Source organism: Littorina saxatilis, linkage group LG10 (assembly GCF_037325665.1).
Source record: "Littorina saxatilis isolate snail1 linkage group LG10, US_GU_Lsax_2.0, whole genome shotgun sequence".
NCBI classification, from domain to species: Eukaryota; Metazoa; Mollusca; class Gastropoda; order Littorinimorpha; family Littorinidae; genus Littorina; species Littorina saxatilis.
Window position 1 is genome coordinate 15,827,019 of NC_090254.1, and position 13,302 is coordinate 15,840,320.

Here is a 13,302-nt window from a genome sequence, read left to right on the forward strand (position 1 = left end):
GAGCTTCGTCAATCTCCGCGTGAAGGAAATCGCTCACCTTCCACGTGAAAAACGTAGTGATATTGACACGCCAGATTAGCGCGGTAGCGTATTGTGCTAAGCAGGAAAGCGCGCTTTTCTGTATTCTTGTTAACTTCGCAATTTCCGGAAAACATCCACTTTCACTTTGAGACTGTTCTGTTTACATTCGACACTATCAACACCACTTTGCAATACTGAAATAATTTTTTCTGTGTTCGAAAGCTACAGCCAATCGTTATTATATCCCCTTAGGTACAGTTTTATAACATTATTGGCACATGTAAACAATATGAATTAATTAATGAACGCAACGTATATGGCAGCCTTTAATTTAAATTTCATTTTCATTACGTTATTGTCCCATCGCTGGGAAATTCGGGTAGCTTTTTCCCGCTGTGGAAAGCTAGCAGCAACAGAGTTGCGCTACCCAGGTGTATGCGTGTTTAGGTGTAATCAGCCACCTGCACTTATGGCAGAATGACCGAGGTCTTTTATGTGCCACAGTGGTGACACCGGCATGGAACATGGATACCGTCTCAGAGTCTGCACATAAAGTTGACCCGTGTCCGTCCTTGCCCGGATTCGAACCTGCGATCTTTAGGATCACAAGTCTAGTGCTCTACCAACTGAGCCCCCAAATAGCTGTTGCATATGTAACGGAATGGTAATGCATAAATTAACAATAACATTTGCTCAAAAGAAATGAGCATGTGAATGCTCAGCTCTCTCTCTCTAACCCTCTCTAACAGGGGGACATACACACACTCTCATTGGCCAGTTTGAATCCTCAAACACATTAATTTAACTACCCTCAGATAAAGCCTCAAATTAACTGGTGGAAGTCGACTACACAAATTTTACTTCGCAAAGCTGGCCGCATGGAGCTTGAGCACTGAGTTTTCGGTAAAAAAAAAAGCCTTCCTGTAATCTTTGCGAAGTCGATTTTGGGCTTATTAAGGACGGCCTAAAAGGCCAGTTCACTCTCTCTTTACCTTTGGTGCCGATACGAGGGACAGGGTGGGTGAACTCGTTGCTTGAGGTGTGATGGTTGATGACGTGGACCGCAGCAGAGGAGACGTCGTAGAGTGCTGTGGCTGCAAAGTGCACCACCTGGTTGGACAACTGCAAGGGAGGTAACACTCCTACTCCCACACAGGAGATCTTGAAGTCTCTGTATCAAATCATAAAATGAAATAAATTGGAGATGTAGGTGACAGATGGAAAAGATTTTTCTGAGAAATGCAGAGAAAATCATGGCTATGTTTACAAACTTCATTTGTTCATGTATGAAAGAAGAAGATAAAGAGAGAGAGAGAGAGCGAGAGCGAGAGAGAGAGAGAGAGAGAGAGAGAGAGAGAGAGAGAGAGAGAGAGAGAGAGAGAGAGAGCAAACGAACAAACACACTTTATTACTCAAGGTAGGATAAAGAGAGAGAGAGAGAGAGAGAGAGAGAGAGAGAGAGAGAGAGAGAGAGAGAGAGAGCAAGAGAGAGAAGAGGAGAGGAAGAGATAAACACAGAAAAACAAAGAATTAAGTCAATCAATCAATCAGTCAATCAGCAGTCAGCTGATCCATCAACCTGTCAATCAACCAGAGGAAGAAAAAAACACCTTGTACATGCACAGTGAATGTTTTGTCGGGACTGAAAATGGCATCAGAAACATAAGTCTCCCGGCCGCCAGCCAGCTAAGATAATCTGCAATTGACTCACCTGTAAATGACAGACTTGCAGACAAGATCAACCGGCCAGCTAAGATAATTTGCAATTGACTCACCTGTTTATGAGAGACTTGCAGACAAGCTCAAACTTGTAGTCAAAGGCCTTGTTTGGACTGAAGATGACGTCAAGCTCTATAGTCTCCAGGGGCAGCAACGTCCCAAACCCATCGTTTGGTTGAACCTCCACGTACTGAATCACCAAAGAAGAAAACCATCACTCAGACCTGGAAAGCCCTATTTTGCACTTTCAGTATTCTCAAAAAGTTTGGTTTATTTTCAGAAAATGAGCGTACTCCACATGCGTCCGTCGCACCAATAAATACATTTACCATCACATCTTAAAGAAAATTAATGCTTCTTTTAGTTTTTACTGACAAAAACTGTAATCATGTGTCAAAATACTAGATCGTCTTCGGGATGCGCTTGTGTCAGAACAGTAGTTTAGACATTTTCTCGTCGTCTTTTGTCCCTCTGACCATGGGTTCCCAGGTCTGATCACTTGTGTAAAGCATTATATTACACAATGGAACCCCCCTTTATAAATTTAACCACTCAAAATTGGAGAAAATCAATTCTACGAAGAACTCACGGATCACTCTGAAAATGGAGGTAAAATTAAAGACGTTATGATCAATTGTTTAATGATTTCTGCTTGACTTAAAAGACAATATGAAAGAGCATCTGAAAAGATATTAGGTCTTAAGGTCACACTAGGAGGGTCTGAATTAGTATGGGTTTCCCCGTACTTGCACATATCGATGCCCAGACTTTTTTTTAAAAATATTTGTGGTGCAAAGCACATATGTGGACTAAACAGTTAGCAGAGCTGAAAGAATTGTCAATATAACACTTACCTCGACAGTACTATTCTTGCACATTATCTATTATAGGCCGAAAAAATTGGACAAAACGCTGAGTGGGTACAATTATCTCCCATAACCATGCGCCACCGTGGATCCCAAGCACTGTCCGAGTGCTTCCCCCTTACAGGATGTAGGTGGTGCGTCCTCTTTCTTTTTTCGCGCGTCAGACCGGCTGTGTTTCTGCTACGCTCCCGGATTATTTTGGACTAAGAGGCTTCTTTTCTGTGTGGACTATCACCTGTTGGATTATTGTGTGTTATTCCACTTCTGGCTTGAGGCTACGTTGTGTTTCCTTCAACTTGTGCCTCCGTTTTTGTGTGGCGGACTCGGCGTGCCTCCCGTCCTACTTCGTGGTGACCGGTCGTCTGCTTCTCGTTTCGCCGCATTCACTTGAGTATTGACCTAAATTTTCTTTGAATTTTGTTAATTCTCGGTCTTTAAGGGTACGTACAGGGCGAGGTAGGATGTCTCGTCCTGTTTTGGGCTCTGGTTCTACGGAACCAGAGTCTGCCGGGGGCAACCCTTCTCCGGGCGCCCAGCGTCATGTTTTACGCACGGAGAAGGGGATCTTTTGGCGCTCCGACTCTCCTTCCCCAAACGCTTTGCGTTTGCGGCGAGGGAGGGCGGAGAAAGCCTGTTTGAGCAAGCTCAATGCGAGCTTGCTCAAACAGGCTGGGCTTGAGCCTGGGACTTCGGGCGGGGCTGCGCCGTCGAAGGTTCGGGGAAGGTCGAGGGGAAAGAAAAAGCTTCTTTCTCCTTCTCCTTCAGTGGAACAAGCTTCCCCCCCTTCGACGCCGTTGTCCGGCCCTCAGTCTCAGGCTTCAGCTCCTCCCGGTTTCAAGCCTGGGGGGAAGGTTTCCTTCTCCTCCCTGGCTCGAATCCGGGGGCAGGTCGATTCCCAACCCTCTTTGGGGGTTGGTGAATCCGATCTAGGGGCTACTGGAGAGACTCAGGTTTTGACAGCCAACGGCCATACCACGTTGTAAACACCGGTTCTCGTCCGACCACCGAAGTTAAGCAACGTCGGGCCCGGTTAGTACTTGGATGGGTGACCGCCTGGGAACACCGGGTGCAGTTGGCATTAAAATCTTCCTTTTCCGGTGCCTCTCCTGTGCCCTCCTCGGTTTCCACCGCTGTGGAAGCCAGGAGGGACACGGGTCCTCCTCTGAACTCCCTCGCTGGGTCGTCTGCTGCTGTTTCGACAGTAGTTTCGGCCTCCTGGGGGGGGAGATCGGAGGAGATGACGGGGTCTCTGAATTCCCTCCCCGCTGGGGTTGGGATGCGAATTGACCCCGTTCAGGGCGGTCCTGTGGGGGCAGGGGTTTCAGGCTTCGTGCCTACGACCACTGCTACTACGGTTCCCTCTGACGTCCGTGTGACTGGTGGCTGTCCCTCTTGATAAGACGCTCCGGCCGACTAGTTACTGGACGTGGAGGTGTTCGACAGAACGTGGTACTTCTGTCGAATGGTCAGGGCGACGGGAACATTGTTTCTGTTGCTCAGACCGACACCTCCGACCGGACCGTCTTGACCCCACGCCATTCCTTAGCATCTGGTGTTCGGGGGACGGATGGTCCGGACCAAGGGTCCGGAACGTTCCAGGCTTACGGGTCGGGATCGAACCGGACCCACGGGTCCCGACTGGACTTGACCTCCGGGTTTGGTCCGGACGGGACCCATGGTACGGGACCGTACCGGACCTTAGGGTCCGGTGCGGGACAGTACCTCTGGCCCTTGCCGGACCCCTGGACCTACGGGTCCGGATGGTACGGTACGGGACCAGTGGTTCGGTCGGGACCGGACCACCCGACCACCTCTGTTGGTCTGGGTGGTCTGGCACCGAACCGGAACACACCGGACCACCGGACCTACGGGTCCGGATGGTACGGTACCGGACCAGTGGTCCGGTCGGGGCCGGACCACTCGACCACCTCTGTTGGTCCGGGTGGTCTGGCACCGAACCGGACCATGCCGGACCTACGGGTCCGGATGGTACGGTATGTCCACGTCCGACCGAGCCACCCGAACACTTTTGTGGGTACGGATGGTTCGGTACCGAACGGGACCTCCGGATGCTACGGGACCAGACCGAACCTACGGGTTCGGATGGTCCGGTACCGGACCAGTGGGTACGGATGGTTCGGTGCCGTACGGGACCTCCGGATGGTACGGGACCGGACCACATGACCGGAACACCGGACCACCCTATCGGATCGGTCCGGACCACCCGACCACCTCTGTGGGTACGGGTGGTTCGGTGCCGAACGGGACCTCCGGATGGTGCGGGACCGGACCGGACCTACGGGTCCGGATGGTCCGGTACTGGACCGGTGGTCCGGTCCGGACCATCCGACCACCTCTGTTGGTCCGGATGGTCTGGCACCAGACCATACCGGACCACCGGTCCGGATGGTACGGTGTGTCCACGTCCGGACCGAACCACCCGAACACTTCTGTGGGTATGGATGGTTCGGTGCCGAACGGGACCTCCGGATGGTACGGGACCGGACCGGAACACCGGACCGGAACACCGGACCACCCTACCGGACCGGTCCGGACCACCCGACCACCTCTGTTGGTCCGGATGGTCTGGCACCGAACCGGACCTACGGGTCCGGATGGTACGGTACGTCCACGCCCGGACCGAGCCACCCGAACACTTCTGTGCGTACGGATGGTTCGGTGCCGAACAGAACCTCCGGATGGTACCGGACCTACGGGTCCGGATGGCCCGGTGCCGGACCACCCGACCACCTCTGTTGGTCTAGATGGTCTGGCACCGAACCGGACCATACCGGACCACGGGTCCGGATGGTACGGTATGTCCACGTCCGGACCTAACCACCTGAACACTTCTGTGGGTACGATGGTTCGGTGCCGAACGGGACCTCCGGATGGTCCGGCACCGGACCGGAACACCGGACCACCCTACCGGACCGGATCGGCACCCCCGACCGGACCGGACCATTTCTTTTCTGATCAGACCCGATGGGTTCCTGTTCAGTCTATAAATGGCGGGGGTTCGTTGGCTGGGCTGACCCAACAGTCGCAGGGTTGTTGTTTTTCTCCCCCTTCGGCTGCTGGAGACGTTTCGTCTTTGTGGCAGGGGTCTTCGCGGCCTCTTGCTTCTGTGGGCGTTTCTTCACAGCCTGCTTCATCGCTTTCGGCTCTTCCCCCTCAAGCTCCCTACACTCCTGCTTTTGAGGAGTTGTCGGGAAGTGAAGAGGAGAGTGAGTCGGAGGACGATAGGGAGGAGGATCAGGGTCGCCCTGAGGTTAACACTGATCCTCTACCCTTGCCGGTTTCTGATGGAACTTCCGAAGCTATGCTTCGTACTTTCCAACAGTACATGACAGACATCACGCGGCGTCTTGACGTCACGGATGCCTCTCTTAAGCGTCTGTCGTCTAGTGTTGACACACAGGACCTGGACCCGGGGTCTGAGGACGAGAGGCAGGAGGCTCGTCCTCGCACAGCTAGAAGGACGTTTGAACAGTTTCAGGACGTCCTTCCCTGAGACGCCCTCTCGTCCTTTGAGTCCGCTTCGGCCCGGGCGCGGGAGGCTCACGCCGCGTCTGCCGGCGGCTCGTTTTATGAACGATCCGTCCGCCGGCAATTCGCGTTCCACCCTAGTCTTAGTGCCACGGTGGAAGCGGCAGCACATCGCCTGAGGAGTACAGATTCACGTGCAAACGCGACCTATGTTCCTCGGGAGGACGCGGGTTCAGTGCCATGCTTTCCTTCGGGAGGCGCACCTCCACTGTTTCCTCGTGTCCAATCTGTTTCGTCCCTCCCTTTTCCCTTTGACTCTCGAACTCTCCCTTTCCAGACTTCGAGTGTTTAGGGTGGGGCTGACGGTGATGTGTTCGTTGGGGAGGTGCCTTCGGTCAAGAAGGTGGAACTGAGCTCTGCTTCGTTCCACAATCTTGAGGCCACCGTTTCTTCCACAGTCGAGGCCCAATCACAGGCCTTGACATGGATGAGCACGCTGTCCACACTGTTGGACCCTCCCGATCGGGCAGAGTCCGATTCCACTCGGGTCCTTGACACGGTTCGAGTGGATCGGGCTTTGCATGCCGTGCGATCGTGCGTGACGTCTGCGGCAGAATTGGCCATTGGAACACGGGTCCACTTTATTGGCCCTGTTCCGTGATCATTTTCTGCCTACTTCTATAGTGCCTCCGGATATGAGGAAGAGTCTGAGGAACACGTTTCCTCAGCCTTCTTCCCTCTTTCATCCGGACACTGTTCGTTCTGTGGTGGAGTCCACACGCCAGAGGAACACTGATTCTCTGATGGTTGGCCTCGCTGCTTCGGCGACGGCGGCGGGGAGTAAGAGAAGTGCTACAGTCACCTCCAGCTCCCAGCCTCAGAAGAAGAAGAAGAAGAAGAAGCCAGTTTCACTGCCTCCTTCTTCCTCCTCTTAGGCGCCTGTTGCGTTCCCAAGCTAGACGAAGGGTGCTCAGACAGGTAAGGGGAAGCAGCACCACCAGGGGGGGTGGTCGCAAGCCTGCGCCTGCCCGCCAGCAGAATTTTCAGTGAGTCCCGGCCCTACGTTGACGCCCCCTCAAGTTGCCCCTCTTTCGTCCGTCGGTTCCCTTTTTCGGGCCCGCGGCATGTGGGGCAGACTGGTCTCCAACCAGTTTTTCTTGAGGGTGGTGTGGTCGGGGTTTTCTCTACCGCTGTCGTCACAACCTCCATTGTCCGCTCTACCCTGGACGTTCCCCCCTCCTCGAGACCCTGCCAGATGGCAGGCTCTTCAGGACGAGGTGAACTCGTTGGTCGAGAAGAAGGCGGTCTACCCCCTTTCTCAGCCTTCTCCGGGGTTCTGCTCCCGCCTGTTCACCGTCCCCAAAAAGGACGGCCGGTTCAGGCCGGTGTTGGACCTCTCCACCTTGAACTTGTACCTTCACAGGTGCAAGTTCAAGATGGAAACCCCTTCGTCGGTCCGGTTGGCCATCCGGCCAAACGATTGGGCCATGTCTGGGACCTCCAGGATGCTTACTTCCACATCCTGGTGGCCCCGGGGTACCGACATCTGCTCCGGTTCGTTTGGGAGGGCACAGTGTTCGAGTTTCGGGCCCTCCCATTCGGCCTGTCCTTGGCCCCTCTGATTTTCAACGGGGACAACAACACCACATGCTTAGCTTACCTTCGCCACCAGGGGGGCACCAATTCTCGGTCCCTCTACCTGTTGGCGGAGGAGATTCTGCTCTGGTGCCAGACCAATCAGGTCCGGATGTCAGTCCAGTTCGTTCCGGGGAAACTGAACGCCCTGGTCGACATTCTCAGTCGGGGCGATCAGGTTCTCTCCACAGAATGGACCATCGCTCACAACGTTCTACAGCGTCTGTGGGCAAGGTGGGACCGTCCTCTGATCGATCGGTTCGCAACTCGATTCAGCGCTCGGCTTCCCAGGTACGTCAGCCCCTTTCGAGACATGAATGCGTTCCACTTGGACGCATTCACTCTCTTGTGGAGGCTCCTCGATGCTTACGCCTATCCCCCGACATCTCTGATTCCGAGGGTGCTGGCAAAATATCTGCAGGAACGACCAAGACTGATTTTGGTCGCGCCTTACTGGCCAACAGCTCTGTGGTTTCCAGATCTTCGCGGTCTCACCCACGTAGACCCTCTACCTCTGGATCTGGACGGGGGAGGTCTGCTCCAGCCTCGATCATGCCTCCCTCATCCACGTCCAGAGAGTCTGTGCTTGACCGCATGGCTCTTGTGCGCTCCAAACTGCTTGCACTAGGATTGCACAAGAGTTCAGTAGAGTTTTCCTTGAACGCTAAGAGGCGATCAACTAATCAGCTCTACGACTTACGCTGGAGAGCTTGGGCCACCTTCGCCTTGTCCAAGGGGATAAAGCCGCTTTATCCCTCAACACAGGACTTGGCCAACTTCCTGGTGGAAGTGTATCAAAAGAAGAGTCTTTCTTCTAAGACTCTTCTTGGATACAGATCTGCCATCGCTTCCACGATTGCGGCCGCTACTGGTCGCAGACCTGAACACTTGATCAGGTCCTCCCTCATCGCTAATGTCCTTTCGGGTATTAGCAATGCAGCGGTGTCTAAACCTCGGGTTTCATTTCCCAAGGGGGATGTCTTTCTGGTCCTCAAACTCCTGCGTAGCAATGAGTTTGAACCCCTGGCAGGCATCAGTATCAAGTTGCTGATTTTTAAGACTAATTGTTCCTCATCGCTTTAGCCACTTGCCGTAGACTCAGTGGTATTCAAGCTTTGAGTGGCCTGGACTTTGACATTGAGTTCACCACACAGCAGTGGTTGCCAGCATGGTCACGTCAGTCTAAGGTATGTTTCTTGGGTATATTTTCTTTTACGGTAGTACTGTTCGAAAATTGCCTGGGTATCTTAATCCTTGGATTTAAGTGATTTTGATTAAGGAGTTTAATACTCTACATATCACCCTCACACCACTCTGGTATTCTGTGCAAGAATAGTACTGTCGAGGTAAGTGTTATATTGACTGTAAGGCTTCTTTTTAAGCCTACTGTCTATATGATACTTACCGAGACAGTACTATTAGAGTTTCCCTCCCGCCTCCCCTCTTGATATGTTATGGGCTTTTTGAGGGTCTGCAGCTCATAAAGAAAGAGGACGCGCCACCTACATCCTGTAAGGGGGAAGCACTCGGACAGTGCTTGGGATCCACGGTGGCGCATGGTTATGGGAGATAATTGTACCCACTCAGCGTTTTGTCCAATTTTTTCGGCCTATAATAGATAATGTGCAAGAATAGTACTGTCTCGGTAAGTATCATATAGACAGTAGGCTTAAAAAGAAGCCTTACATTCAGCAACATACTGAATCTAAATTAACCGTCATTATCAATGGAAGCATGCAAAGACAATCCTGAAAACATCCTTAAACAGAAGTAGTTAATCAAGAATAACAGAACTGTCAATATACATACATTAAAGTGCCCCCCTTCACACATTTCCTGTTGTATGAGGATTTAACAAGATTTGATAGAAACAGAAAGAGCAGCAGATAGAAGAAATCAGAGAGAGAGAGAATCTGTGTAAGTGCATACATGCATATAATATGTGTAGGTGTGTAGGTGTGTAGGTGTGTGTGTGTGTGTGTGTGTGTGTGTGTGTGTGTGTATGCGTGTGTGTGTATGCGTGTGTGTGTGTGTATGCATGTGTGTGTGTGTGTGTGTGTGTATGCATGTGTGTGTGTGTGTGTGTGTGTGTGTGTGCGTGTGTGTGTGTGTGTGTGTGTGTGTGTGTGTGTGTGTGTGTGTGTGTGTGTGTGTGTGTGTGTGTACGTGTGTGTGTGTGTGCATGCGTGCGTGTTCCTTTGTAAGGTCAAGTTTGCACATGTTTCTGCCCTTTACCAAATCTCCCCCCTTTCCAGACCAGCATCAGCTAGAACACCAAACTCTCTTTTCTCTCACATCCCTTCAATCCCCTTCCCAAATCCTGTTCACACACACGTTCACATAGCCCCCCCCCCCCTCCCAACCCCTAACCCCCACCTCCCTCCCCACACACACTTTTCAAACTGACCTCAGGTAGCCCCACAAAGCCAAACTGTTGAGGCAGGATGGACTTGTTGGTCAGCTTAATGACTGAGCGCACAGACTCATACACCGTGCAGTAGCCAAAGTCAATGTCCTTGACATCAAACTCAAGGTCAGAGGTGGTCACCACCGCGTTCACAGTAAAAGGAACGGGTGCAGTCTGTGGAAAAAAAATCATTTTGAACCGCCAGGAAAAAGTTTTAAATTTTTTTTCAATAACCTCCTTGACATGTTAAGCCTGTCTGGGTGAAGTCAACTACGCGCAATATACTTTGCGAAGCTGGCAGCACAAAGCTTTAGCACTGAGGTTTCGCGAAGTCAACTTCGGCTCGATTAAGGACATGCTTTAGGGTTATCTCGCAACGGAGTCGCGCTACCCAGGTGTCTGCGTGTTTTGGTGTATTCAGCCACCTGCACTTATGACAGATTGACCAAAGTCTTTTACGTGCCATTGTGGTAACATGGGGGTGGGACATGGCTTCTGTCTCTGGGTCTGCACATAAAGTTGACCCGTGTCCGTCCCATCCCGAATTCAAACCTGCGACCTTCCGATCACAAGTCCAGTGCTCTACCAACTGAGCTACCGGGCCCCCTACTTTACAATCTTTTGGTTTTAAGCAATCTAAATTATGCAGATAACACAAAAAAGTAAAGAAAATTAAGCTTTCCTTTTCCTCTCTTTCACTTGACTAGTGCAAACAAGCAGCTGATCATTGATGACATTTCTCCACAGAACAGACTTTTACATCATCCCATAAAGTTCCTAATAATTGCGCTACATTTTTGACACAGGTATACAGACAGAGTATGCAAAACTGAAACATATCTAAGCATTTTAAAAAAAAGGAGACACACCAGTAACCAGGTTCGGTACTTGTTTTGATCAATATTTCGGCAGAAAAACTGCCTTCGTCTAATATATATATAAGATATCTTCACATATCTAAGCATTCAGACCAACCTGGTTGGCCACACTGATGATCATGGGTGCCTCCAGAACTCCTGTGTCTCCATCAAAGTATCTCTCTGCTTCTTCAAACAAAGATTTCCTGAAAAACAGACAAAAAAGAAAATTAACTCAAATGGAAAACTTGCTAAGAAACATACGTCATGCAGGTATTAATTCAGTCAATGATATTTCAATATAATGCAGAGCACCTTAATCTTCTGTTAGCAGAATTATACATGTGCACTTGCAGCCCATACACACATGCACATCAGGTAGCTCAGTTGGTAGAGCAGGGAACTTGTGATCCAAAGGTCACAGGTTGGAATCCCAGCAGGAACGGACACGGGTCAACTTTATGAACAAAATTTACATTCAAACTGGTGCAATCTGACACACATCTCAGCACAGTCATAGGTTTGTCTTATTTCTATGTGTCTCAAAAATCAGTACATTCTCAGGAAAGTGGGAGCGCTTACAACTCTCTCGACCTCCCCTGCGCCTCACATAACATATACAAGCAGGTGCAAGTCAATTGACTTACCTGGGGAGGAATTTGAGCTGGGCAGAGAACTGGGACTGGGCCTGGATGTATCCAGTCTTGGGCAGGATCTCCAGGTGGTTCCGCAGCTCCTTGCACACCTCAAACTTGAGTCGCAACGCTGTGGTCGCCCTGTGCAATGCAACAGATGAAACAATGAGGACACAGTCGCAACGCTGTGGTCGCCCTGTGCAATGCAACAGATGAAACAATGAGGACACAGTCGCAACGCTGTGGTCGCCCTGTGCAATGCAACAGATGAAACAATGAGGACACAGTCGCAACGCTGTGGTTGCCCTGTGCAATGCAACAGATGAAACAATGAGGACACAGTCGCAACGCTGTGGTCGCCCTGTGTAATGCAACAGATGAAACAATGAGGACACAGTCGCAACGCCGTGGTTGCCCTGTGCAATGCAACAGATGAAACACTGAGGCCACAGTCCCAGCCCTGTGGTCGCCCTGTGCAATGCAACAGATGAAACAATGACACAGTCGCAACGCTGTGGTCGCCCTGTGCAATCCAACAGATGAAACAATGAGGACACAGTCCCAACGCTGTGATCGCCCTGTGCAATTCAACAGATGAAACCATGAGGACACAACGTACATGATGCCCTTGTGAAGAAACTCCACTCTCGCCTGTACTTTTTGAGAAAACTCAGGTCTTTTAACATCAGACAAGAAATCCTTCAGATGTTTTACACTTCAACGTGCAATAGTGTGTTGTACTTTGGCTCCGTGTGTTGGGGTGGCAACATCAACAAGCAAGACAGGGATAGATTAGATAAATTCATCAGGAAAGCAAGTGGGATGGTTGGGAGGAAGCAGGACAATTTCACATCAACACATGAACGACGACTGACTGACAAGGTACAGAAGATTTTGGCTGACGACTCGCACCCACTCAGACCGGAATTTGACAGTAGACGGACAGACAGGAGCAACAGATTCAGACAACCAACCGCAAGATCCACACGCTACAGAAATTCGTTCATTCCATCTGCAATTCACATCTTCAATTCTCAGGTGGGGCGGTAGATGCTGGTGTTGTCGCTCTGATGCACGGGGTCAGTGTTCTGTATTGTTTCAGTATTGTTGATTTTGTTTTGCATGATTATATACTCTTATTCTACTCTCTTAGACAATATGTGATAACCGGCAAGGTGCTGACTTTCGTTTGTGCATTGTTGATGGTGAATGCATGTTAATTTATTTTTAATATACTTTCTTATGTGATAACCAATGTGCTGTATTTTCTCAGGACAAAGAACAAATGTTTATTTTGAATGTTTTATGTATGTTATTATTACGGACACAAACGCTCAGCAATGCAATTTCTCTTTTAGAGATTAATAAAGTTATTGTATTGTATTGTATTGTATTGTATTGTACATGTAGACAGGTCTGGAGATAAATTAACAGAGGCTATGATTCCACAAAATCTGAGAAAGTAAAGTCTTTAAAGGGGAGGAGTCTTGAACTGGGGGGTTGGAGATGGGGGGTGGGGTGGGTGTCTTAACAGGGGGCTTCACTATATCTAACAAGGGGAGGGGGGGGGGTTGTTGGTGGCTCGCTCAGGAGGCAAAGTAAGGTCCAGAGGCAATGTCTGCATGAAGCAGATGATCCAGGGTACAAATTAAGCCCTCTGTAGCGGAAAGGGA

The 13,302-nt window shown here is 50.5% G+C and overlaps 1 protein-coding gene and 1 non-coding gene across 2 annotated transcripts in view; one reads left to right on the forward strand and one right to left on the reverse strand.

Moving 5' to 3' along the window:
• LOC138978264 (cilia- and flagella-associated protein 74-like) overlaps nucleotides 1-13,302 on the reverse strand; it is an 80,317-nt gene that overhangs the window by 25,126 nt on the left and 41,889 nt on the right. The window contains exons 23-27 of the mRNA XM_070350929.1: nucleotides 11,642-11,770; nucleotides 11,113-11,200; nucleotides 10,138-10,311; nucleotides 1,797-1,930; nucleotides 1,014-1,192 (exon numbers count right to left, since the gene is read on the reverse strand). Coding sequence (XP_070207030.1) covers nucleotides 1,014-1,192; nucleotides 1,797-1,930; nucleotides 10,138-10,311; nucleotides 11,113-11,200; nucleotides 11,642-11,770 — 704 coding nt within the window. The remainder of the gene's footprint in view (nucleotides 1-1,013; nucleotides 1,193-1,796; nucleotides 1,931-10,137; nucleotides 10,312-11,112; nucleotides 11,201-11,641; nucleotides 11,771-13,302) is intronic.
• On the forward strand, nucleotides 3,566-3,684 carry LOC138979284 (5S ribosomal RNA). Its single transcript, XR_011459970.1, has one exon. It is a non-coding gene; the product is annotated as a 5S ribosomal RNA (ribosomal RNA).